This window comes from Procambarus clarkii, chromosome 53 (assembly GCF_040958095.1).
Source record: "Procambarus clarkii isolate CNS0578487 chromosome 53, FALCON_Pclarkii_2.0, whole genome shotgun sequence".
NCBI classification, from domain to species: domain Eukaryota; kingdom Metazoa; phylum Arthropoda; class Malacostraca; order Decapoda; family Cambaridae; genus Procambarus; species Procambarus clarkii.
In genome coordinates this window covers 32,636,413-32,663,010 of record NC_091202.1, presented here as the reverse complement: position 1 = coordinate 32,663,010, position 26,598 = coordinate 32,636,413, and the positions used below count along the sequence as shown (strand labels likewise).

The 26,598-nt window shown below is 43.4% G+C and overlaps 1 protein-coding gene across 2 annotated transcripts in view; it reads left to right on the top strand.

The window, feature by feature from the left end:
* LOC123767103 (whirlin) overlaps positions 1–26,598 on the top strand; it is a 379,357-nt gene that overhangs the window by 104,127 nt on the left and 248,632 nt on the right. For both annotated transcript variants that reach the window (XM_069304866.1, XM_069304868.1), the window contains exon 2: positions 10,634–10,798. In XM_069304866.1, the coding sequence (XP_069160967.1) occupies positions 10,634–10,798 (165 nt within the window). The remainder of the gene's footprint in view (positions 1–10,633; positions 10,799–26,598) is intronic.

Sequence of the window (26,598 nt, the reverse complement as noted above, 5' to 3'; positions counted from 1 at the left end):
AATCATGAGTTCAAGTTTTGGGTTAAAATTCATTGATTTCACTCCACCCTTGGTTTGATGTTCGTAATGGGTTCATCCGTCTTGTATTGCGTGTTCATGACGGATTTAAATTAACGTGATGGGTGTATTTGTACGTACATACAAATATGTACATACACACATTGCATGAGAGAGAGAGAGAGAGAGAGGAGTGTCTGTTGGTGAGGTGGGTTAAGGTTGTATCATTTTTCTACATATTTACTTCTTAGTGCAGGTGTTCACTTCATTGTTTACTCCTCAGAACACAATGGGGTTAAAATATGGGTGAAAATCATGACATTTTTTTCAGTATTTCTATTAAGTGTAATTTCATTTTATTAGTGAAGATGATCTCTCCAAATCAATTTTATGAGAATTTTTTGGCAAATGTATAGAGAACATTAAATATTTGGCCACTTCTTACGGAATATTTATGTTGCAAATATTATAAATTTCAAATCTTCGGATGTTCGACTTATATAGAAAGTATTACGATCTTTACAGCCGTAGTGATAACTATTTGGTACTTATCACCAAGATGACTGTTTTTAACTAATAATTTTCCAATTGTATTTTCATAAACAACACATGCACATAAAAAATATTCAAGGCCTTGACAATAGTTTCGAACCCAGAAAAATATGGTTAGCATATATATTTTTTATTTGTTGACCAGACCACCCACTAGAAGTTGAAGGGACGACGACGTTTCGGTCCGTCCTGGACCATTCTCAAGTCGATTGTGATTTTTTATTTATATATACAAGAGTTTTTACATTCTTGTACAGCCACTAGTACACGTAGCGTCTTGGGGCAAGTCCTTAATCCTGTGTTCCCTGGAATACGACCCCCACGGAGAATCGTTCTTACAACCAAGTACCCATTTTACTGTTAAGTTATACAGAGGCTACAGTTAAGGATTGACGCCCAGTAACTTCTCCCCGGCCAGGATACGAACCCAGGACAAAGTGCTCGCGGCACGCCAGGCGAGTGTCTTACCACTACACCACGGAGACGGTGGAGGATATTACTTTTTGGGCCATTTTCTCAGTGCAGAGAGAAGTCTGAAATGTTTTGCCTGATGATTTTTGCAACCCGTTCTCGCAAATTTAATAAGTCAATATTGACTTATTAAATATGTGCATAGGTGACATACTTAACATAATAGATACCCTTAAAAAGATTCATAGAAAACACCGACCTTACCTAACCTACTTAGTATGTTAAGATAAGCATCTTATTGCTTCGTAATTACAATTATTACCTAACCTATAATAGGTATAGGTTAAGTAATAATTGTAATTACGAAGCAATAAGATGCTTATCTTAAGATACTAACAAGGTTAGGTAAGGATGGTGTTTTCTATGAATCTTTTTAAGGGTATCTATTGTGTTTAGTATATCACCTATGCACCCACCGCTGCCACCATTGTAACACGGGTTAGGGTTTCTCTCACTCTACTTCTCTTCCTTCTACTCCCTCTACCCGTATTCTTACTTTTTATTCTCTACCAAGGGACTCCAAAGCTTTTACCAAAGCCAACTCCACGCCACGTGGTCCTAAGACGATTGACCGACTTAGGATTCTACACCCAGTATGACGTGACCTAGGCTCTGAGCAAAACCCTAGAGTCGCCTCTACGCTGCCACCACCAGACCAGTAACACAAGAGCAATGATCGAGGTCTGGATCGATCACGCTAATTAATCAACCTAGGGGCTTGATCCCCACTATATACGATGACCTTGAGTGTGGAATAAATTACACGGTAATGATAATTCCGATTCGATGTTAGAATCGGCGCCCAATACAACTCTGCCTCGTGTGGACCACGTGACCAGGACAAGTATACACATAACCAAATGGAAACAATGAAATGCAAAATATTAACAAATTTAATTTATTAAAAGAAAAACTAAAACAAAATCTAAATATGTTCACTCCCTGTCACTTTAACACTCCCTACTTGACCTGAGTGGCAAATGAGAAGACTATCCCTATAATTAACAATAGCAACTATACCTTGGGCGACCAGCTCTAGATGTTGGGCTGGTCTTGGGGAGAGGTAAGATGTTTGACCTCTTATCCCAGCTGCTCCCGTTTCCACACTGATCTCTCCCTTGTCTCGTCTACCCCAGACAGAACATTGTATCCTTCCGCCTAGTCAAAGTTTTACCAAGTTACTAGCCAGGTTTAAGTTATAACAATTAACCTCTGTTGTACTTAATTGATCCAGACTGGTTGAATTATTTTACTGAAATTAAATTACACAAACATCTACGGCAGAGCTGTTCCCGATCCCCAAAATGGTTAATTGAACTTTGAGAAATATTAGACATGTCAACCCTGCTGACCTATGACCGCCGGTCACTCCGCCTTACAAGTTAGATCTGATTCGTGACGTCACTGATGGTGACAAACTCAATAATTAGAATACTCTTGATATTGTATCCAGTACTATTATACAATACAATTTTAATGCAAAATGAATAAAGGCTAATTTCTCTAAATTACTGAATACTATAGGATGATTCATTATACGCAGCTGTGAACAAAGCGTCGGTTATTTCCACCGCGAATTCCCCTGGGGGTCAGGTCCTCAGGTCACCATGCGGGCTCAGCTTCCCATCCTCTTTTGTCGATAAACCACTCTGGATAATTCTTACAACAGCCTAGTTTGTTACAAATAAGTCAATATTGACTTTACGAATTTGCGAGATTTTTGTTACAGCAAACATCCAAAAAATTTACTGGTAACAAAGATTGAATTAATTAAAAACAACATTTTCAAAAATCTTTACCTAAAATCTCTTGGCTAGCAATTCGAGGAGATCTTAGATACATACAGGAAAAAATAGATTTTTAAGATATGCCGAAAAAAAAGTAAATGAACATACCTATGCCCAAGGAAGTAATGAACATAATTTGTCTTGTATAAGGGAGACAAAATACTGAAGCATCTACTCATGGCAGGAAGTGTGTGTAGGTTGCCGGTGTATGAGAACCTAAAGATGTTTCTCCAATATATATATTTGCATTAAAAAATATTTTCAATATGATGACCTTTATATAAATTGGCTTAATTAAAAATGGCAGGAAAGCAGTAACTCGTATTGCAATTTTTTTTTTCAATTTTATGCTTGCATTGAATATATTCTAAATATATTTTTTTTACAAATTCCGTCCGAGGGAGCAATCACGTTATTGCACTTTAATCCACAGAGGGGGTAAAATATTGCTAACAATATCTGTAAAAGATTAAAAAATTCCACAAATTGTCCAAAGCTACAAAATTCAGAATTAATACAAAAAAAAAATACATGAACCCAAAGGAGCAATTTCAACAAAAATGTTATGAAATTATAATGTGTTGTTGATATGCTGATAACCCAAACGTCTCTCATGGCATGAAATGTAATTATAATCCAGCGTGATTAATAACATGCAAATGGTTTAGGCAGCATCCCAGCGACCCTCCCTACAGTGCCCTAAAGTTCCTAGAAATCGTAAAGTTCCTGGGATGTCGTAAAGTTCCTGGGATGTAAAGTTCCTGGGATGTAAAGTTCCAGGAGCGTTGTAAAGTTCGTAACAGAGAAAGAGAGAATGAGTTTGGATGCAGATACACAAGTGGAGTGAAATAGAGAGCGAGAAAGTGCAAATAAGAAGAAAGGAAGAAGAGAACCCAACCCAAAAATCAGAGCAAGAGTGACAGGTGTAATATAAGAGACAGTAGACAGAGATGTGATGTGAGAGACAGACAGACAGACACAGACACTAGTCAACACAGCAGCTGTGGAGAGCTCGGCAATAACCCAGTAGTGGAGAACCTTTTGCATCCGAGAATACCAGAGTTGTATATTCAATATTCGTCGCCAGGAGGAAGGAAGATGTTGCATTCGGTTTGTAAATTCTGTTTTGGCTCCAGTCCAGTGTCCCGGGGTGATCTTGATGCTTCTTGCACACAATGGCTGGGAATTCCTTTATCTGGGAGAGAGAGAGATGCATGAATTGGTGTTTATTAACTTATAAATATATTATAAAAGAGATATCGAGCCCAACCTCACCTGAAAATAAAAAGAAACTTGTCCTAAAATATGGAGAAAGACTCGTTCCTGAGCCGAAAGGCCCGAGCTACGAGGAGAGATTGAGGAAACTGAGCCTCACCGATGATAATTGGTGTTTATTAACTTATAAATATATTATAAAAGAGATATCGAGCCCAACCTCACCTGAAAATAAAAAGTAACTTGTCCTAAAATATAGAGAAAGACTCGTTCCTGAGCTGAAAGGCCCGAGCTACGAGGAGAGATTGAGGAAACTGAACCTCACCAATGATAACAAAATATAGAGATATATGAAAGAATTTCTCTGTGGTGGAGTCGCAGATGAGTGCAATGGGGCTGATGGAGACTTGTGCCTGAAGTTTCCTCAATATATAACCTTACAAGTAAATAAAAAATAAAGAACAAAACGAAAAAGATGAATCTTAGCCTTAACTTTCAAATGTTGGAAAGAGCTGATGCAAGAACTTCTAGGTGAGCACACATACCTAGACACACAGAACCTCGGGACCAAAGAGCCAGAGCTCAACCTCCGCAAACACAACTAGGTGAGTACAGAACATACACACACACACAGGGGGACATGATCACCACATTCAAGATTCTGAAGGGAATTGATAGGGTAGATAAAGACAGGCTATTTAACACAAGGGGAACACGCACAAGGGGATACAGGTGGAAACTGAGTGCCCAAATGAGCCACAGAGATATTAGAAAGAACTTTTTTAGTGTCAGAGTGGTTGACAAATGGAATGCATTAGGAAGTGATGTGCTGGAGGCTGACTCCATACACAGTTTCAAATGTAGATACGATAGAGCCCAATAGGCTCAGGAATCTGTACACCTGTTGATTGACGGTTGAGAGGCGGGACCAAAGAGCCAGAGCTCAACCCCCGCAAGCACAATTAGGAGAGTACACACACACACACATACACACACACACACACACACACACACACACACACACACACACACACACACACACACACACACACACACGGGGGGGGCGGTGACCGAGCGGATAGCACGCTGGACACGTGATACTATAGTCCCGGGTTCGATCCCGGGCGCCGGCGAGAAACAATGGGCAGTTTCTTTCACCCTATGCCCCTGTTACCTAGCAGTAAATAGGTACCTGGGAGTTAGTTAGCTGTCACGGGCTGCTTCCTGGGGTGTGTGTGGTGTGAAGAAAGGTGGAAGTAGTTAGAAACAGTTGATTGACAGTTGAGAGGCTGGCCGAAAGAGCAGAGCTCAACCCTCGCAAGCACAACTACGTGAATACAACTGGGTGAATACACACACACATGGAGCACGTACCTTGTTAAGCACAAGACGAAGCTGGAAAAAGTTCAGAGGTATGCCACTAGGCTAGTCCCAGAACTAAGAGGCATGAGTTACAAGGAAAGGCTGCGGGAAATTCACCTCACGACACTGGAAGACAGAGTAAGAGGAGACATGATCACTACAAAAATTCTCAAGGGAATTGACAGGGTAGATAAGGATAAACTGTTTAACACGGGTGGTACGCGAACAAGGGGACACAGGTGGAAACTGAGTACCCACATGAGCCACAGGGATGTTAGAAAGAACTTTTTCAGTGTCAGAGTAGTTAACAGGTGGAATGCATTAGGAAGTGATGTGGTGGAGGCTGACTCCATACACAGTTTCAAGTGTAGATATGATAGAGCCCAGTAGGCTCAGGAATCTGTACATCAGTTGATTGACGGTTGAGAGGCGGGACCAAGGAGCCAGAGCTCAACCCCCGCATGCACAACTAGGTGAGTACACACACACGCACGCACGCACACATACACATAAAATAAACTAAAATTACAGGATGGCGTTTGCAAAAGTTAAAATTTTCTGCAGCATTATATGCCAGGCGGTGAACACCAGCCACCTGGAATGTGAGCACGACTAATGGAGGTGGCAAGCCTGGCACCTCTGTCCTAGTATTACACCGCTCCTTGCCCTCTCTCTGCCTTATATATATATATATATATATATATATATATATATATATATATATATATATATATATATAATATAATATATATATATATATATATATAATATAATATAATATAATATAATATAATATAATATATATATATATATATATATATATATATATATATATATATATATATATGTGTGTGTGTGTGTCGTATCTAGTAGCCAGAATGCACTTCTCAGCCTACTATTCAAGGCCCGATTTGCCTAATAAGCCAAGTTCTCATGAATTGTTGTTTTCGACTACCTAACCTAACTTTTTCGGCTACCTAACCTAACCTATAAAGATAGGTTAGGTTAGGTTAGGTAGGGTTGGTTAGGTTCGGTCATATATCTACGTTAATTTTAACTCCAATAAAAAAAATTGACCTCATGCATAATGAAATGGGTAGCTTTATCATTTCATAAGAAAAAAATTAGAGAAAATATATTATTTCAGGAAAACTTGGCTTATTAGGCAAATCGGGCCTTGCATAGTAGGCCAAAAAGTGCGTTCTGGCTACTAAGTACGACATATATATATATATATATATATATATATATATATATATATATATATATATATATAATATATATATATATATATAATATATATAAAATAAACTGAAAACTCACACCCCAGAAGTGACTCGAACCCATACTGCCAGGAGTATAATGTAACTGGTGTGTACAGGACACCTAATCTACTCGACCATCACGACCAGACAAAAGCGTGATTTGTTATATATGTTGTACCTAGTAGCCAGAACGCACTTCTCGGCCTACTATGAAAGGCCTGATTTGCCTAATAGGCCGAGTAATTTTCTTTATTTTCAAAATACTGTTTCCAATTGGTTTGTTTGAAATATTATTATATTATATTCAAATCATAAATTATTGAGTTAGTTATGTTAGTTTAGGTTAGGTTAAGATAGGTTAGGTAGGGTTGGTTTGGTTCGGTCATTTATCTACGTTAGTTTTAACTCAAATTAAAAAAAATTAACTCATACATAATGAAATTGATAGCTTTATCGTTACATAAGAAAAACATTCGAAAAGTATATAAATTCACGAAAACTTGGCTTACTAGGCAAATCGGGCCTTGCATAGTAGGCCAAGTACTGCATTCTGGCTACTAGGTACAACATTATATATATATATATATATATATATATATATATATATATATATATATATATATATATATTATATATATATATATATTAATGTCAACCACACTACCCTGGATATAAACGTTTCACCTGGGTAGTAGGAGACTCGAACCACCGACCCCACAGGTGGGAGAGAGAAGCTGTGTCCACCATGCTATGAGCAGTCCGAGACAGCTCATACACCATAATACACTAAGGTAAAATGCCAAAAATTAAATATCCCCCATACAGGTGTGCTTACCTTACTGTGTACTGACGTGCTGTACTGGAGCTTAGATGCGAATCTAATTTGTACATATCAAGGCTAGCATTAAAGCTATTAATGTTGACCAGACCACACACTAGAAGGTGAAGGTGACCACACACACACAAAGGACTTTGTAAATGCACATTAATGACACTATGTAAAAGACACATCGAACACTTTATGCAGGGCATACGTAAATCTGTGTATCTATGTATTTACGTATATAGGTTAGCTTAGCATTTTAAAAGCACCGAATCACCTTCTGTGGTTGATTGTTCAATAAACCCTTGAACTATATGTTTAACACTTCTCTAACCCTGTCCATGGAGGACAGAAGAAAATGTATATATGCTAGTTAGCACTGTAAATGTGTGGCCACGTCTGTGGTTGAAAATAATAATAAAAAAAACGGACTTGAGAATAGTTCAGAACGGACCGAAACGTCGTCGTCCCTTCACCTTCTAGTGTGTGGTCTGGTCAACATTCTTCAGCCACGTTATTGTGACTCATCGCCTGCATTAATGCTATTTGCACATTGGTTAATCAAGTCTGACACAATGAAATTTCGCTGAACAAAACCCTTGCAATGAGCAGTTAATTTTGCCTCTCTTAACTTGATAGAATGACCACATAAACTGGAATGTAAAGACAATGCACTAGAATGCTGGGCCATATAAATTGACTAAGAATGTTGTTTTAAACGTGAAGAAAGAGATTTACCAGTTTGGCCGATGTAAACACTTGCACAATCATTGCATGGGATCGAATACATGCAGCCTACTGCAGAGGCGGGGGGGGGGGGGGGGGGGGGGCGAGTTCTTAATTAAAATGGACTTATATTGTTATTTTTGACCACCGGAATAATAATACAATTCTTCTGGACTGGGAAAAGTTTTTATAATTCTTCAAAATACGGCAAAAAAAAAGCGGGGTTTTAGGTTCGGGTTTAGCCTTGGGAGTATGTACAACGGACGTCTAGCTTGCCCAAACGAGACATCCAAGAAAGATTTTGAATATTGCAGCGTCAATGGGGCAGAGTTTCTTACACCCTATGCCCCTGTTACCTAGCAGTAAAATAGGTACCTGGGTGTCAGTCAGCTGTCACGGGCTGCTTCCTGGGGGTGGAGGCCTGGTCGAGGACCGGGCCGCGGGGACACTAAAAGCCCCGAAATCATCTCAAGATAATCTCAAGATAGTCTTCTCAATTTTGTGTATTTTAACTATTTATCAAAAAATTCCGGTCAGCAAACCCTCGAGGCTCTGAGACATTTGCCAAAAAATACTGCCCGCTTAACTTTATTATGATATCTTGAGGTTATCTTGATGATTTCGGGGATTTAGTGTCCCAGCGGCCCGGTCCTCGACCAGGCCTCCACCCCCAGGAAGCAGCCCGTGACAGCTGACTGACACCCAGGTACCTATTTTACTGCTAGGTAACAGGGGCATAGGGTGAAAGAAACTCTGCCCATTGTTTCTCGCCGGCGCCCAGGATTGAACCCGGGTCCACAGGATCACAAGTCCAGTGTGCTGTCTTCTCGGCCGACCGGCTCCCGTTGGGAGCGATGATGGGTGTTAAAAATTAACATACAAGCCCATATAAACAGGTTTCCTATACACCTTGAATTTGAAAATCCTACTAATTCTAATCGTGATGTCTAAGGAAGGGAAAGAACACCATTTCCTTCATTCACACTTGTGAATTTAACAGAAGGGACCAGCGAAATAAGATGATTGAGAAATTTTTTTTGGACATGGTTAACTGTTTACAGGTATAAAATATCGCCAACGTACCTATACCACACTACATTACAGGGTAAAATCCGGGGAAAGATTTTTGTTTAAAAATAACTCCATATCAAAATTGCTCAAAACCTGGAAAAGATGATTACCCATCACCCAACCCGTTCTCGCAAATTTTAATAAGTCAATATTGACTTATTAAATATGTGCATAGGTGACATGCTAAACATAATAGTTTCCCTTGAAAAGCTTCATAGAAAACACCGACCTTACCTAACCTACTTAGTATGTTAAGATAAGCATCTTATTGCTTCGTAATTACAATTATTACCTATACCTATAATAGGTTAAGTAACAATTGTAATTACGAAGCTATAAGATGCTTATCTTAACATACTAAGTAGGTTAGGTAAGGTCGGTGTTTTCTATGAAGCTTTTCAAGGGAAACTATTATGTTTAGTATGTCACCTATGCACGCAACTAATAAGTCAATATTGACTTATTAAATTTGCGAGAACGGGTTGCATCGCCATCCCAAATGCTTGTTTAAAAAGAATTCCCAGATCATTCAGGGACGTGACTACCACAAACTAGAATAAGCGGAAATATATCTTTGCTAAATAGCGACGAGAAGTTGGGATAACTCTCCTTAATGTTACACTAAATGAAAGAGTCTTCCTCTCTACACGGAAAGTTCATTTGTGAGTGAGACTTAGTAATATGCATCATCGATGTACTGGCACAAGTAGGAGCTGACTTTACCATTTCTTAGCACTAATTGCACCGCAAGTGTTAGTGCAAAATTGTATATTAACATGTACACTGAAAATATGTATGCTTTGATTTGTCACACACACAAATGTACATATGATAGAGAGCCCAGTAGGCTCAGGAATCTGTACACCAGTCTATTGGCAGTTGAGAGGAGGCGGGGACCAAGGAGCAAGAGCTCAACCCCCGCAAGCACAACTAGGTGAGTACACACACACACCCGTCAATCAACTGGTAATGTGAGAGAGGCGGGACCAAAGAGACAAAGCTCAACCCCCGCAAACACAATTAGGTTAATAGTGAACACACACACACACACAATCACTCACTCACTCACTCACTCACTCACTCACTCTCACACACTCACTCACTCTCACACACTCACTCACTCTCACACACTCACTCACTCTCACACACTCACTCACTCTCACACACTCACTCACTCTCACTCACTCACTCACTCACTCACTCACTCACTCACTCACTCACTCACTCACTCACTCACTCACTCACTCACTCACTCACTCACTCTCACACACTCACTCACTCACTCTCACTCACTCTAGTCTGTTCATCACACTCAGCTTCACCACCACCGTCACTCACGTCCCTGTGCCCTTGTCCCTCCGCAGCTGCTCAAGTCATGCGAGGAGGTGACGCTGACGGTGGCGACGACGAGTCAGCTGCCGGCGTCGGTGGTGGTGGCCCAGACCTACTCCTGGGTGACCCCCGACGGCCGCTCCACCAGTCCTCCCCCGGAGTACAACCCCCGCCTTCACCACCACCAGGTCTCCAGGGTGAGTACTCTCTCCCCCTCTACACCCCAGAGAGGCTGGCCTCCAGGGTGAGTACTCTCTTCCCCTCGACACCCCAGAGAGGCTGGCCTCCAGGGTGAGTACTCTCTCCCCCTCGACACCCCAGAGAGGCTGGTCTCCAGGGTGAGTACTCTCTCCCCCTCTACACCCCAGAGAGGCTGGTCTCCAGGGTGAGTACTCTCTCTCCCCCTCTACACCCCCAGAGAGGCTGGCCTCCAGGGTGAGTACTCTCTCCCCCTCTACACCCCAGAGAGGCTGGCCTCCAGGGTGAGTACTCTCTCCCCCTCTACACCCCCAGAGAGGCTGGTCTCCAGGGTGAGTACTCTCTTCCCCTCGACATCCCAGAGAGACTGGCCTCCAGGGTGAGTACTCTCTCCCCCTCTACACCCCGGAGAGGCTAGCCTCCAGGGTGAGTACTCTCTTCCCCTCTACACCCCAGAGAGGCTGGCCTCCAGGGTGAGTACTCTCTCCCCCTCTACACCCCAGAGAGGCTGGCCTTCAGGGGTATATCTCCTCCCTCTGAGCCTGTGTTTCTTGATAACCTGTGTCTATAGCCTCAGAGCCTGTCTTTCTTGGTAGCCTGTGTCTATAGCCTCAGAGCCTGTGTTTCTTGATAGCCTGTGTCTATAGCCTCAGAGCCTGTGTTTCTTGATAGCATGTGTCTATAGCCTCAGAGCCTGTCTTTCTTGATAGCCTGTGTCTATAGCCTCAGAGCCTGTGTTTCTTGATAGCCTGTGTCTATAGCCTCAGAGCCTGTCTTTTTTTATATTAAGTTGGATTGTGTTTGGAAAATATTTTTTGCCTGGGGACCAGATTCATTAAGCAGTTACGCAAGCACTTGAGAACCTGTCCATGTTTTCTCAATCTCTGACGGCTTTGTTTACAATTATTAAACAGTTAATGAGCTCCGAAGCACCAGGAGGCTGTTTATAACAATAACAACAGTTGATTGGGAAGTTTTCATGCTTATAAACTGTTTAATAATTGTAACCAAAGCCGTCAAAGATTGAGGAAAGATGCACACGTTCGTAAGTACTTGCATAACTGCTTCGTAAATGTGGCCCCAGGTTCCGGGTCTGGCTTACTGAGAGTTAAGAGGTAGTAGCAATGACCAGGGAGGTTAAGAGTCACCAAGCACGTCTAGTTACGAAACCTGTACATCTGTCATCAATCATCTCGGTTTCATTTGCATTTATTTAAGTTTTATGAGTTCCGACGCCTGACAAGGTTTTTCTGGAACAATAATAACTTTGGATTGCTAAGTTTCCTGACTCATAAACAGCTTAATATATACAGAGTAAGGTGCCATGATCGAGGAAAAATGTACAGGTGCTTGTACAACTGAGATGTACAACTGAGATGTACAACTGAGATGTACAACTGAGATGTACAACTGAGATGTACAACTGAGTGGCTGTGCATGCTGCGCTCATCTATATCAATTATTAATCACTAGGAAGAACAATCAATATATGAGACATGCTGCATCTTAACACCTGTAAGGCTCAAACCAATATATGTTGTGTGACATGTTGTATTACAGATGTTCGCAGTAAGCCAGGACGTTGGCATATACCACATATGTACTTATTAATCAGCCAAATAGTGACTATAAGCAATAAGTCATATACCTACTGTCTTGTGCGAGAGCGGGTTGCCCAAGAGGTGGTTTTGAGGGTAAACTACAAACAGCGCCAGAAGGAACAACTAATGTAGTGCCAACATGATGAAACAAAACTCCTAACAACAAAAATAACAGACAAATTACAAGGTTATCCAGGCGATGAGTCACAATAACGTGGCTGAAGTATGTTGACCAGACCACACTAGAAATTGAAGGGACGACGACGTTTCGGTCCGTCCTGGACCATTCTCAAGTCGATTGTGATGAGGACAGGTAGGGACAGACATTAAATAGGCTAGAGAGAGCTGAGGAGGAAAGTCAGGTGTAGGGGATAGTAGTAATGAGAACTGCAGCAGGTCTATTGGCCCATACGAGGCAGCTCCTATTATAACCACCGAAGGAGATAGTAATAGGAATACAAGGTTATCATGTAATGTAATAGCGTGATACAAGGTTATCACGCTGAAAATATTTAACTAGTGTGATTAACCTGAATCATTATTTTATGGAGAGTGTGATTCCGCAGTAATAGCATCAGTTTATAGCGTGGGGGAGGAGGACTGTAACTGATATATGTGCTGTATAATGAAGGGTGGTTATCATTTCTACTGTTATCGTTGTTATCGCTGATATCCTTACAGTCGGGGATAACCATGTATTCGAATCTCTAGACCTTTCTGATCAACAGAGCCATTCCTTCTGGGATTTATTTGTTGGGCCTTTCCCTAAGTTGACTAGCTTTGTTTGCAACCCCATCTGCGTTTGTGTAAATTACTTTAAAGCTCCCAGTCTCCTATCCATTCTAACTTGCACTCACCACTGGCATCCGTTCCTTTGAGTGGGAAAGGTGTGTATGTTGTGGTGTATTGCGATTGGGTTATTGCCTGACAAGATGGTTGATGGGGCTGGTCGGGGCTCAGAAGAATGGAGGGGGACTACTGGCCAATGGGAAAGGGAATTATCAATGGAAAGGACCAAGCCATTAGGACTATATAGTTGCCAGGGCAGGGACTATATAGCTTCCAAGTGCTATTATAACACTGGGAGCGGGGTCAGGATAAGGATTTGGGATGAGACTGAGGGAAAGGAACGGAACTCAACCACTTGGATGGTCGGTGGTTGAACGCCGACCTGCAGGAAGGAAGACCGTTGCTCTATCATCCAGCCCAAGTGGCTGGGCTGCTGGTCAATTGGAGGACATGTGTTATAAGTTTGCATAAAGTTGTCCTATAATAAGAGTATCATGGTAAGTGGTTGGGAGAGGGGGTAAGGCGAGCGGTTGGATTATAAGATGTGGAGGCGAGGAGTGGATGGGTTTGGTTATTGTCTGGAGTTACATAGAAGGTTAGGTTAGGTTAGGTTAGGTTAGGTTAAAATGTAGGTGTTAGGAGGAGAGGCCAGGGAGGAGATGTGAGGGAGAGGCCAGGGAGGAGATGTGAGGGAGAGGCCAAGGAGGAGATGTGAGGGAGAGGCCAGGGAGGAGATGTGAGGGAGAGGCCAGGGAGGAGATGTGAGAGAGGCCAGGGAGGAGATGTGAGGGAGAGGCCAGGGAGGAGATGTGAGGGAGAGGCCAGGGAGGAGATGTGAGGGAGAGGCCAGGGAGGAGATGTGAGGGAGAGGCCAGGGAGGAGATGTGAGGGAGAGGCCAGGGAGGAGATGTGAGGGAGAGGCCAGGGAGGAGATGTGAGGGTGAGGCTCAATATGGAATTGGAGGTTGTGGTGTGTAGGGAGGCTTCTTTTTTGTACTGTCGACCTGCAGGCAGTTGCTTCCCCACTCTCCTCTGGAAGTTGACATGGGGATTATGTTGACGAAACCACACACTAGAAAGTGACGGGACGACGACGTTTCGGTCCGTCCTGGACCAAGTCGATTGTGAGAATGGTCTCACAATCGACTTGAGAATGGCCTAGGACGGACCGAAACATCGTCGTCCCGTCACTTTCTAGTGTGTGGTTTGGTCAACATATTTCAGCCACGTTATTGTGACTACTCGTCTGCACGTGGGGATTATGGTTTCCCTGAACCCCCGCCCCCCCCCCCCTATACCAGAGCTGCTTCCTTCCCTGCTATGCCGTTCTCTCCTCCTTCGTTATGTCCCACTGAGAAAATATTTTTAGGCATCTTCTTACATTTAGAAGCATCATCTCCCTTATTAGGATTACCTCTTTTGTGGACTCACTTGTAAACACTTATCAGTTGATTTCTTTCCTTCCAAGTCCTACCATTACGGCCTCCATCTGTATTCCCATCATAATCTGTCACTGTAGGTCTGTCTTTTCTCTACACTCCTGTCTGTAGCCTTTGTTACTTAACTCCAATCACTACAATGGCTCTATTTTTTTCCTCCTTTCTAGCAGCTTGCAAGTGCATCTTGCTGCTTCCTGTGAAGTTGTTGATTGCATTCCCACTTCATGCATTGTACACATGGCTTCTGGGTCCCTTTTTTTTAGCATTTTTGCAAATGAGGTCTGTTGTGTAAGGTGTTCTGCCACTATTGCTTGGTTGTCCCGTACTGGCCAGAGGTGTGGTTTCCCTTCAAACTTCATATTTCTTCCTTTGCCATTCTCCACTCTAAATGTTTTTCATCGTTTCAAACTTATTTTTTATCCCCTACTTGATTCGTCATATTAGTTATTGTATTCCTTGGATATACATGAATATACTTCATGTATATTCCTCTCCAGGTGCTTCCCAAATGATCCATCAACCTGTGTGTTGATGTCTCTCGTCCATGTTGTACTCTTGTGGGTATGAAGCATAGGAAAAAAAATGACAGTGAAAGACGTACAGATAGACATATTTGGTTCAATATGACTGCATTACTGCGTTGATATTATTATGGTGTAGCTTTCTAAGCTTCTAAATATTTTCTTAGTATCAGTATTAAGTAAAACAATCTAGTTACCAAAATTCATGCTAAAGAAACTTTAGTAATTATTTAAGGATTTATTTTCTACAACGTTTCGTTCTGCTCTGGAACACCTTCAGATAAAGAATGAATACATTAGGTGCAATTTTGGGTTAAACACACATGTGGGAGGGGTGAGGAGAAGGGTCGATGAAATATGGGGCAATCAAACACAGGGTAAGGAGTAGGGGAATAAGGTAAGACTAAGGGGAAAGGGCCAATCAAACATTGGGTATAAGGCTGTTGTGTAAGACTCTAGTACTCTCGGTGGGAGGGGAGACCTCGGTAAACATGGCGTCGTTACCTGGGGATATTTGGCGAGATCTGGGTCTGAGTGTCGGCAAGGTGGCCAAGTCGTTATTCTCTATATTTAGGGTCGGTCTCTTTTTCTTTTACGAGAATAGCTTCCAGGATTTGCAGTCTTGTCTGGTCGGTGATGGATGCCAGGATTGTTGTATATTGTACTTGATGTGCCTAGTGAGTGTTGTGTTATGTGCACTTTGCATATGGTTTCTCGGGGCAAGCAACTTGTAGGTGGCGGGTCAGTCTTCGTTGTTGTGGTGGTCACACACAAACAATTTATTCGCATAAGTAGATCTAAGGTGACATCCTTCATTGGGGCATGTGAATTGGTATCTTGAGATTATCTTGAGATGATTTCGGGGCTTTTTAGTGTCCCCGCGGCCCGGTCCTTGACCAGGCCTCCACCACCAGGTAGCAGCCCGTGACAGCTGACTAATACCCAGGTACCTATTTTACTGCTAGGTAACATGGGCATAGGGTGAAAGAAACTCTGCCCATTGTTTCTCGCCGGCGCATGGGATTGAACCCAGGACCACAGGATCACAAGACCAGCGTACTGTCCGCTCGGCCGACTGGCTCCCCAAAATGTGGTATACCACATTTGCTTGTTGGAGAGGGTTGTATTGTTTATTGGGGCTGTTCTGAAGCATTCAATCACCAGGCCTTTTTATTTTGTTGTACAAAATGAATTACAATTTCTGGATCCCAAGCAGTTCGAGACGTATTGGCGAGTCTCCTTACACCCGTTGCCTCTGTTCACCCAGCAGTAATTAGTAACCTAGATGTTAGTCGACTGTTGTGGGTAGCATCCTGGGGAATGATCAGCTGCTGCATATATCAGAGGAATCTTCGAATTTCCCACAAACGCCGCAAGGCACAGCACGAGGAAAATAGCCAGAAGGTTATCACAAAGTGAAACATACCGAAAGGCAAAGCAGCTACAAGCACCAAGCCGCAAGGCTCAGCAACGTGTGGGCTGGAAGGTCCCTGTGTCCAAAAAAAAAAAAGGGTTCATGCCATAACCCGCCAAACACACACCGAAACTACGACGTTGGTACAACGTTCGAACAAGTTTTAACACCTCCTAACCAGTTATAACAACCAATATAGCAAGTTGTAACAACGTTCTAATACGTCATAAACACGTTAAGCCGAGATGTAACAACTTTATTACAAGTTGTAACAAGCGGAAAATAGAAACAGTTTAGGTTTGTGTTTCCAGGGAAGACAGAGACTGGGCTCCAAGTTTTGGTTTGGGGCTGTCGGTTTCATTCTATTTGAAAGTATTTTTTAATCATTCTTTCTTCAATTTTGTATTACGAGCTCATAGTGGATTTGTAATAGTTTTATAAGAGGTGTTGTTTGCTGTTGCAGTTGTTCTGTTATATTATTTTTCTAAATATTTTCTGATAAGAGTGTTAACTTTTGTGTTCGTGTACCCGTTGTTTATTGATACTTGAAGGCGTCTGTCAAGTTTCTTATCGATGTTATGTCAGTCAGAACAATGAGTCAGGGAATCTGCGTATAAATGCGTTTATCACACTAGTCTTATATCTGTCTGGACATTCAGAGTGACCATTCACACACATTCCAACGTTGGTGGGTTCAGTATAAACTTGTGTGGTGAAGGTGTTGTCTTTGGGTCTCACGTAGACATCGAGGAAAGGGAATGCGCCATCGGTGCCCAGTTCATGTGTAAAGTTAAACACCGAGTCTCGGGTAAGTAGATCCTTTAATTGCGTCAATTCCTGGAGGTATTTCACACATACGAATGTACCATCGGTGTATTTGCAATAGATGCGAGGCTTTCATGTGGTTTTGCAGATGGTATCTTCTAGTGTTCCCATATAGAAGTTAGCAAAGTGGACTCCTAGTGGGGACCCCATAGCTACTCCATCTATCTTACCTATACATGTGTCTCCAAAATGAGGTAATTTCGGTGGAAATCTCCAGAAGATGATGGAGAGTCTCTAGAATATCTAGCTTTTCTATTAGTATTGTCACGGTAGATTCTGTCTAACATTAAGTTGATGGTGGTGCCTACAGGGACGTTCATAAACAGGGATTCCAAGTCTACAAATGCTGCGACATCTTCCAGTTTAGTTGTCTTCACTATGTCTAAGAAATCGGCGGCTGATTTCAAGCTGCAGTTATTTGGTCCATGTGGCGTCAATATAGTGTTGAGTCGTATAGCTAGATGATGTGTAGGTGTAGGGATCTGGTTGAAGATGGATTGTAGAGGGTTTCTGAGTTTGTGGGTTTTGACATGTCTGTAGACGTAACCTACATTGTAGTCACACTTGGCCTTAAGCAAGTGGCTGGCGTGACCTCACGAAGCACAGGTTCATGAAGCCTGTGTGTGTATGCACATTTGCATTATTTTCATGAGAGAATTTGAATTCAACATTTTAATTCAACATAGTGGAAAATATACCCAATTATGTGTCAAACTTAAAATAAAAATCGGCCATGCAAGTGAAGCACGTAAGTAAAGCGGGATAGTAAAGAATGCTAGTAAAGCCTGTAAATAGTCGTCCAGAGTAGAAGTCAGTAAATCACTTACCCGCCAAGTGAGGCAGGAGAACACCGCCTGGGCCCGCCACCAGACGGTCCGTGTTGCGAACACGTGCGGCTGGGAAGTGCCTGCGGTCTGTAGAAAACGGAGAGTAGGGTAGAGAGAGGAAGGGGGAAGAGCAGGGGCCTAGGAGTCCGGGAGGGAGAGGAGGAGGAAGGGAGGGGAAAAGGAAGGAGAGGAGAGGAGGACCAGGAAAAGAGTTATGTTGTCGTATAATGTATTTATAGTGTCTGCGGAGTTTTTAATACTTTGTTTCTGTTATTTCACCATCTATAACACCACGCACCTGGCTATCATACCGCCACCAAGCCAGTTCTTACATATGACCCGAGACTCCTGTCTGGTCTGAGACACAACACACACTCTTCTTTCCCTCTTGTTGTTTTAGATTCAGCTACTCGGAATAAATATTCTTTCCCCTCTTTCGTAAAGAGCTTTCATACCCGTTTATCCCCAATATTCCATTGAATGGACGGATTTGATTCTGGTAACAAGGGATAGTCTTCCAACCGTTGAATCTACTCGAGGGGAGGTTTGTATAACCTTACCTCACCTCCCTGTGAATGTCTGGTAAGTCAGGAACCATCCCAAGTCTCTACTTAAATGATGACCAGACCACACACTAGAAGGTTAAGGGACGACGACGTTTCGGTCCGTCCTGGACCATTCTCAAGTCGATTGTGAATAGTCCAGGACGGACCGAAACGTCGTCGTCCCTTCACCTTCTAGTGTGTGGTCTGGTCATCATACTTTAGCCACGTTATTGTGACTCATCCTCTACTTAAATCACCTCAACAACTGCTACACCCCCTCTTGCCCTGGAGTTAAGACAAAATCATGTGCCTGTTAGTTAAGCATGATGTTGTCTTATCCCAGACTGGTCCTCCAGATTGAAAATTGCCTTAAACAAAAAATCTAACCTAATTAAGTACAGTTATAATCATCTAGGCTTTATGCATAAAGTCCTGCTTTTATTAACAATATTATATAGTCCTGACTGTCCACTCAGCAGTGGCAGTCCAGCAAACAGTCCTCAGGACTGAACAACCTTCAAAGTTTACATCTTCTTCTAGTTGACTTTTGTATCATGATCTTGGTTGTCTGGAGCCTGTGTATGTCAATGTAAACTCGATCCATCGTCTACTTGTCTAATGTCTTGGACAGATCTTGGCCCCCTGTCTCTTGCATCGTGCCATCTCGTTCTTCCAGTGATGGGCTGTGTTGACTCCTGGATGGCTACTGCAGAAACCAGCTACCATGCTGGCGTCGGATGACAGCAGATGTGTGACTGTGGTCAAGCGGTCTGTCATAGGTAAACAGTCACTAATAGGAGGTGATTTGGGTCCACCTTGTTTCAGTATAATGCTTGCGGTCGATAGTGATGGAAGATCAGGTGTTACTTGATCTGATCTTGACGGCAGTGTTGGGACGTTGACACTAATGAGGTCTTGCTATGGAAGTGAGCAATCATAGGCGTTGAGGCGGTGTTGGCGTGGTGACAGATGGGTAAGTCTTGACTACAGCTCTTGGGCTCCCATCCACTCACAGGTGTCCTTATCACAGCATACTAGGCCTTAACCACTGTCTTCGTTCTCCCGTCAAACACTTAACCTTGAGCTGAAAGACGCGCAGTGTCCCTCTATTGGCGGGTTAAGCACCCTCTAAAGGGATCGTGCTATTCCTCTGTGATCACCTCGTTACTCATATTGTTCCTTCAGCGGACGTGGCCTCCTCCAGAAACAGAGAAGGACCTTGCATATTCTGGCGGCTGGTTGACACTCCTCGTCGACCATACATCTTCCCCCTCCGTTCTGCATCTCTATTGGTTGATACAGGACCCCCTTTTAATACCCCTGGTCGCACGTGCTGATCATAATAGCGAGCATATCGCGTATGTGCTTGGCTGGACGCCTTGGCGGCTACTCAAGGCATTTTTCAGTTTGGTGAGACTTTCTGAAGGATAATCCTGTCCGAAGTTTACATTGTGCCTGTTAAGCAAACCTGACGCAAAATTACATGACTGGCCAGTGAACAGTAAGAGTGGCTGTGTATTCACCGAGTGATCTAAGATCTTGCATACTTCTTGAAAACTCTTTCCCACAAACTCTTGTCCCCAGTCAGACGCTAAAACTGTCAGTTCTGTCTGAGAGTCCTTACGTGGAAGTGCTACCAAGGTGGTCTACCTGGACAAATGGTCCACTAGCACCAGCATATACTACTGAGTACTATGAGTACTGAGTACGAGTATGAGTAATGAGTACTACTGAGTTCCTGAGTACTATGCAAATCAATTTAAGTCGACACTTACCCTATCTAGAGGTTCAAAAATTTTCAGGAAACTCTTGGAGTGGGGCCTGTCCCTTTCGGGGCACCTTTCCGTCTCCTCTGACAGTTGGAACAAGACTTTATATACTTAATCACTTGAGATAATAAGCCAGGGGAAGTAGAATAAAGATTTTGCTCTCATGTATGTCTTGTAGACCCCAGGGTGGTCGGAGATCTTGGACGCTCTCATACATGTCTTGTAGACCCCAGGGTGGTCGGAGATCTTGGACGCTCTCATACACGTCCTGTACACCCCCAGGGTGGTCGGAGATCTTGGACGCTCTCATACACGTCCTGTACACCCCCAGGGTGGTCGGAGATCTTGGACGCTCTCATACACGTCCTGTACACCCCCAGGGTGGTCGGAGATCTTGGACGCTCTCATACACGTCCTGTACACCCCCAGGGTGGTCGGAGGTCTTGGACGCTCTCATACACGTCCTGTACACCCCCAGGGTGACCAGAGATCTTGGACGCTCTCATACACGTCCTGTACACCCCCAGGGTGACCAGAGATCTTGGACGCTCTCACACACGTCCTGTACACCCCCAGGGTGACCAGAGATCTTGGACGCTCTCATACACGTCCTGTACACCCCCAGGGTGACCAGAGATCTTGGACGCTCTCATACACGTCCTGTACACCCCCAGGGTGACCAGAGATCTTGGACGCTCTCATACACGTCCTGTACACCCCCAGGGTGACCAGAGATCTTGGACGCTCTCATACACGTCCTGTACACCCCCAGGGTGACCAGAGATCTTGGACGCTCTCATACACGTCCTGTACACCCCCAGGGTGACCAGAGATCTTGGACGCTCTCATACACGTCCTGTACACCCCCAGGGTGACCAGAGATCTTGGACGCTCTCATACACGTCCTGTACACCCCCAGGGTGACCAGAGATCTTGGACGTACGAGCAAGTTTTAACGTTGACGATATTAGTGCACCAAGGATGACTAGTTGGAGTATCGCCCCATCCTTGTGATCTATTAGAAAATACAATACCCCCCCCCCCCTTCCTCTAAGCTAGAACCCTTCCATCAAAACACTACTTTTCTTTGTCGGATATTTCCCTCCTTCTAAATGTTTGATTATCTCTTTCCACCTCGATTCCTTTCTTAGCAATTCAAAAAACCTTACCTCAACTCGCTGTGAATGTCTCGTAAGTCAGGAACCATCCCATGTCTCTGCTCAAGTCACCTCAACAACTGTTTAAGTCGTATGCCTTGGGATGGGGAGGGGAGGGAGGGGGGTCTCACGAGGGAAAAGGAAAGAGAAAGGAGATTGGTTGTGAGATGGGAAGGGGAAGGAACAGGGGGGGAGAAGGGTATTGTAGAGAGGAACAGGAGGACTGGGGGACGGGAGAAGCAGTAAACCAGTTGATAAATAAAGGAAGATTATTGTAAAGAAGTAGTCCACTACGAGCTCACCATAGCCCGTGCTACTTGCAACTTTTGTTCCGAGTAGCTGAATCTAAAACAGCAACATGTAAAGAAGAGAACAACAGGGCGAGAGAAAGGGGATTGAGTGAAAGGAAGAGTAAAAATTAAATATAGAAAGCGTAAGAAATGAAGGATAGGAAAGGCAAGGAACAGAGAAAGATATGAAGGAAGAGATTATGAATGAGAGAGAGAGAGAGAGAGAGAGAGAGAGAGAGAGAGAGAGATATAGTCTCTCTATCTCTATCTCCCACCTCTCCCATGGTTGTGTCGCTTTAACTCCAATTGTACTAGCCAATACGCTCTGATTGGCTTCTACAAGAAACTACAAAATCCCTGTTTTGCATACTGGTGAGCACGGCTCGGGCACGCTCTTCTTGATCTCCTTCCACGACTACCACACTGAAATTAAATTCCAGCTAACTCATGGAGTAGCCAGCCTCAGTACACGGTGAAGTCTGCATTTGTTTATTTTGAACTCTTTCCTTAGAGTCAAATGTAATTTAAAGAAAGCTTCAGACTAATATTTACGTGCGCGCGCGTACACACACACACACACACACACACACACACACACACACACACACACACACACACATACACACACACACACACACACACACACACACACACACACACACACACACACACACACACACACTATTAGATATGATAGAGCCCAGTAGGCTCAGGAACCTGTACATTAGTTGATTGACCGTTGAGAGGCGGGACCAAAGAGCCAGAGCTCAACCCCCGCAAGCACAACTAGGTGAGTACGGGTGGAGATTGAGTGCCCAAATGAGCCATAGAGACGTTAGAAAGAATTTTTTCAGTGTCAGAATAGTAGACAAATGGAATGCATTAGGAAGTGATGTGGTGGAGGCTGACTCCATACTCAGCTTCAAGTGTTGATATGATAGTGTCAAGTAGGCTCAGAAACCTGTACATTAGTTGATTGACCGTTGAGAGGCGGGACCAAAGAGCCAGAGCTCAACTCCCGCAAGCACAACTAGGTAAGTACAACTAGGCAACTAAGTAAGTATATGGTTTCTCCTGCCTGGAGAAACAGGCAGGAGTAACTGGTAAGGTGCTTCAGTGGATAAGGGAATACCTAAGCAATAGGAAGCAGAGAGTTACAGTGAGGGATGAGACCTCAGATTGGCGTGAAGTCACCAGTGGAGTCCCACAGGGCTCTGTACTCGGTCCTATCTTGTTTCTGATATATGTAAATGATCTCCCGGAGGGTATGGATTCATTTCTCTCAGTGTTTGCAGACGATGCCAAAATTATGAGAAGGATTAAGACAGAAGAGGACTGTTTGAGGCTTCAAGAAGACCTAGACAAACTGCAGGAATGGTCGAACAAGTGGTTGTTAGAGTTTAACCCAACCAAATGTAATATAATGAAGATAGGTGTAGGGAGCAGGAGGCCAAATACAAGGTATCATCTGGGAGAGGAAATTTTTCAGGAGTCAGAGAAAGAAAGACTTGGGAGTTGATATCACGCCAGACCTGTCTCCTGCAGCACATATCAAGAGGATAACATCAGCGGCATATGCCAGGCTGGCCAACATACGAATGGCATTCAGAAATTTGTGTAAAGAATCATTCAGAACTTTGTATACCACATATGTCAGGCCAATCCTGGAGTATGCAGCCCCAGCATGGAGTCCATATCTAGTCAAGGATAAGACTAAACTGGAAAAGGTTCAAAGATTTGCCACCAGACTAGTACCCGAGCTGAGAGGTATGAGCTACGAGGAGAGACTACGGGAATTAAACCTCACTTCGCTGGAAGACAGAAGAGTTAGGGGGGACATGATCACCACATTAAAGATTCTGAAGGGAATTGATAGGGTAGATAAAGACAGACTATTTAACACAAGGGGCACACGCACTAGGGGACACAGGTGGAAACTGAGCGCGCAAATGAGCCACAGAGATATTAGAAAGAACTTTTTTAGTGTCAGAGTGGTTGACAAATGGAATGCATTAGGAAGTGATGTGGTGGAGGCTGACTCCATACACAGTTTCAAGTGTAGATATGATAGAGCCCAATAGGCTCAGGAATCTGTACACCTGTTGATTGACGGTTGAGAGGCGGGACCAAAGAGCCAGAGCTCAACCCCCGCAAGCACAACTAGGTGAGTACGGGTGGAGATTGAGTGCCCAAATGAGCCATAGAGACGTTAGAAAGAATTTTTTCAGTGTCAGAATAGTAGACAAATGGAATGCATTAGGAAGTGATGTGGTGGAGGCTGACTCCATACTCAGCTTCAAGTGTTGATATGATAGTGTCAAGTATGCTCAGAAAGCTGTACATTAGTTGATTGACAGTTGAGACGCGAGACCAAAGAGCCCGAGCTGAACCCCCGCAAGCACAACTAGGTAACTACACACACACTGCTAAAAAGCCTTTGATACAGTACCACACAGGAATTTATTATACAACCTCGACAGGCAGGCAGGAGTAAGCGTAAATGTGCTAACATTGGTAAGAGATTACCTAACAGACAGGAGTCGGAGAATGAGAGTGAGAAGTCGGACTGGCGTAGGGTAACAAGCGGAGTACCTCAAGGCTCGGTACTGCGACCCATAGTATTCCTCATTGATGTAAATGACTAAAGAAATAGTTTAATATTTCGATGCTTACAGATAATGCGAAACTAATAAGAAGGATTGAGACAGATGAGGATTGAAAGATTCTCCAAGGTGACTTAAACAAGCTGTGCAGAGTTGGTCTGAGAAATGGCTCCTAGAGTTTAACACGAGCAAATGCAAGGGAATGGAAGTGAGAACGGAGATCAAAAGCCCAATACACGAGGAAGAGGAAACTTCCTGTAAAAACTTGAGACAAAAAACTGGGAGTGGACAACATCAAACCTAACTCCGGAATGAATGAATTACCCGGGGTGAAAGCGCCAAGCCATGACACCAACTCTCTTATAATGTTGAGTATAACGATCTTGTGTTTTTTCTTAGAGAAACTCATGAAATTTGAAAATGAAAACCTAACTCATGAAATTTGAAAATGAAAACCTAACTCATGAAATTTGAAAATAAAAACCTAACTCATGAAATTTGAAAATGAAAACCTAACTCATGAAATTTGAAAATGAAAACCTAACTCATGAAATCCTTCATGGACTTAAATAATGAGGCCTTTTATATCACTTGCAATTTCTCCAGTCATTAAAAAGCATTGTTGAGTAATTAGGAAGGAGGGGGGGGGGGGGGAGCGGTCGTTAGTGTTAAATGAGGCTGTTCCTCCTGGAGCAAATATATTGTTCTAGTGGGACTCTCCTGTTTCTTTGGATTCTGTTGAGATTTGTATAAACCCTAATTTAAAATTAAAGAAACTCCCAATGTATCAGTGTTAAGTTTACCGAGGAAACTTTGTTAACAGTTCGATCTGTTACAGTGAAGCCTTCTTACATAAGAGAGATTGGGATTCCTTACCGATATCTCTGAGGTTGGGATTCCTTACCGATATCCTGAGGTTGGGATTCGTTACCGATATCCTGAGGTTGGGATTCGTTACCGATATCCTGAGGTTGGGATTCCTTACCGATATCCTGAGGTTGGGATTCCTTACCGATATCCTGAGGTTGGGATTCCTTACCGATATCCTGAGGTTGGGATTCCTTACCGATATCCTGAGGTTGGGATTCCTTACCGATATCCTGAGGTTGGGATTCCTTACCGATATCCTGAGGTTGGGATTCCTTACCGATATCCTGAGGTTGGGATTCCTTGCCGCTATCCTGAGGTTGGGATTCCTTGCCGCTATCCTGAGGTTGGGATTCCTTACCGATATCCTGAGGTTGGGATTCCTTACCGATATCCTCAGATTGGGATTCCTTACCGATATCCTGAGATTGGGATTCCTTACCGATATCCTCAGATTGGAATTCTTTACCGATATCCCTGAGGTTGGGATTCCTTACCGATATCCTCAGATTGGGATTCCTTACCGATATCCTGAAAAGACGTTCGTGTTTTCATATGAACTATACATTATGTTTGGATCATAATGTTCTCCCTAACCAGGGACTATTAGGGAGAACACACGAACTCTACCACGGGATCACCATAGCCCGTGCTGCTTGGAACTTTTTGTTCCGAGTAGCGAATCTTAAACAACAACAACAGAAAAAATACGCGGGCTCAGTAACATTGTTAACTCAGAAATATTTGTCTGAGGAAACCAATCACCTGAGACCATCATTACCTGAGCCCATCATTACCTGAGCCCATCATTACCTGAGCCCATCATTACCTGAGCCCATCATTACCCGAGCCCATCATCACCCGAGCCCATCATCACCCGAGCCCATCATTACCCGAGCCCATCATCACCTGAGGCATCTTACCTCGACGTATCCTTGACAAGCGTGACGCTGATGTGGCAAATTAAATAAAGATAAAAAAAGATAACTCTTTAAGATAACTCTTACTGTTTAAGATAACTCCTGCAGGCGGTCTGGCCTGGGCCACGCTGCAGGCGGTCTGGCCTGGGCCACGCTGCAGGCGGTCTGGCCTGGGCCACGCTGCAGGCGGTCTGGCCTGGGCCACGCTGCAGGCGGTCTGGCCTGGGCCACG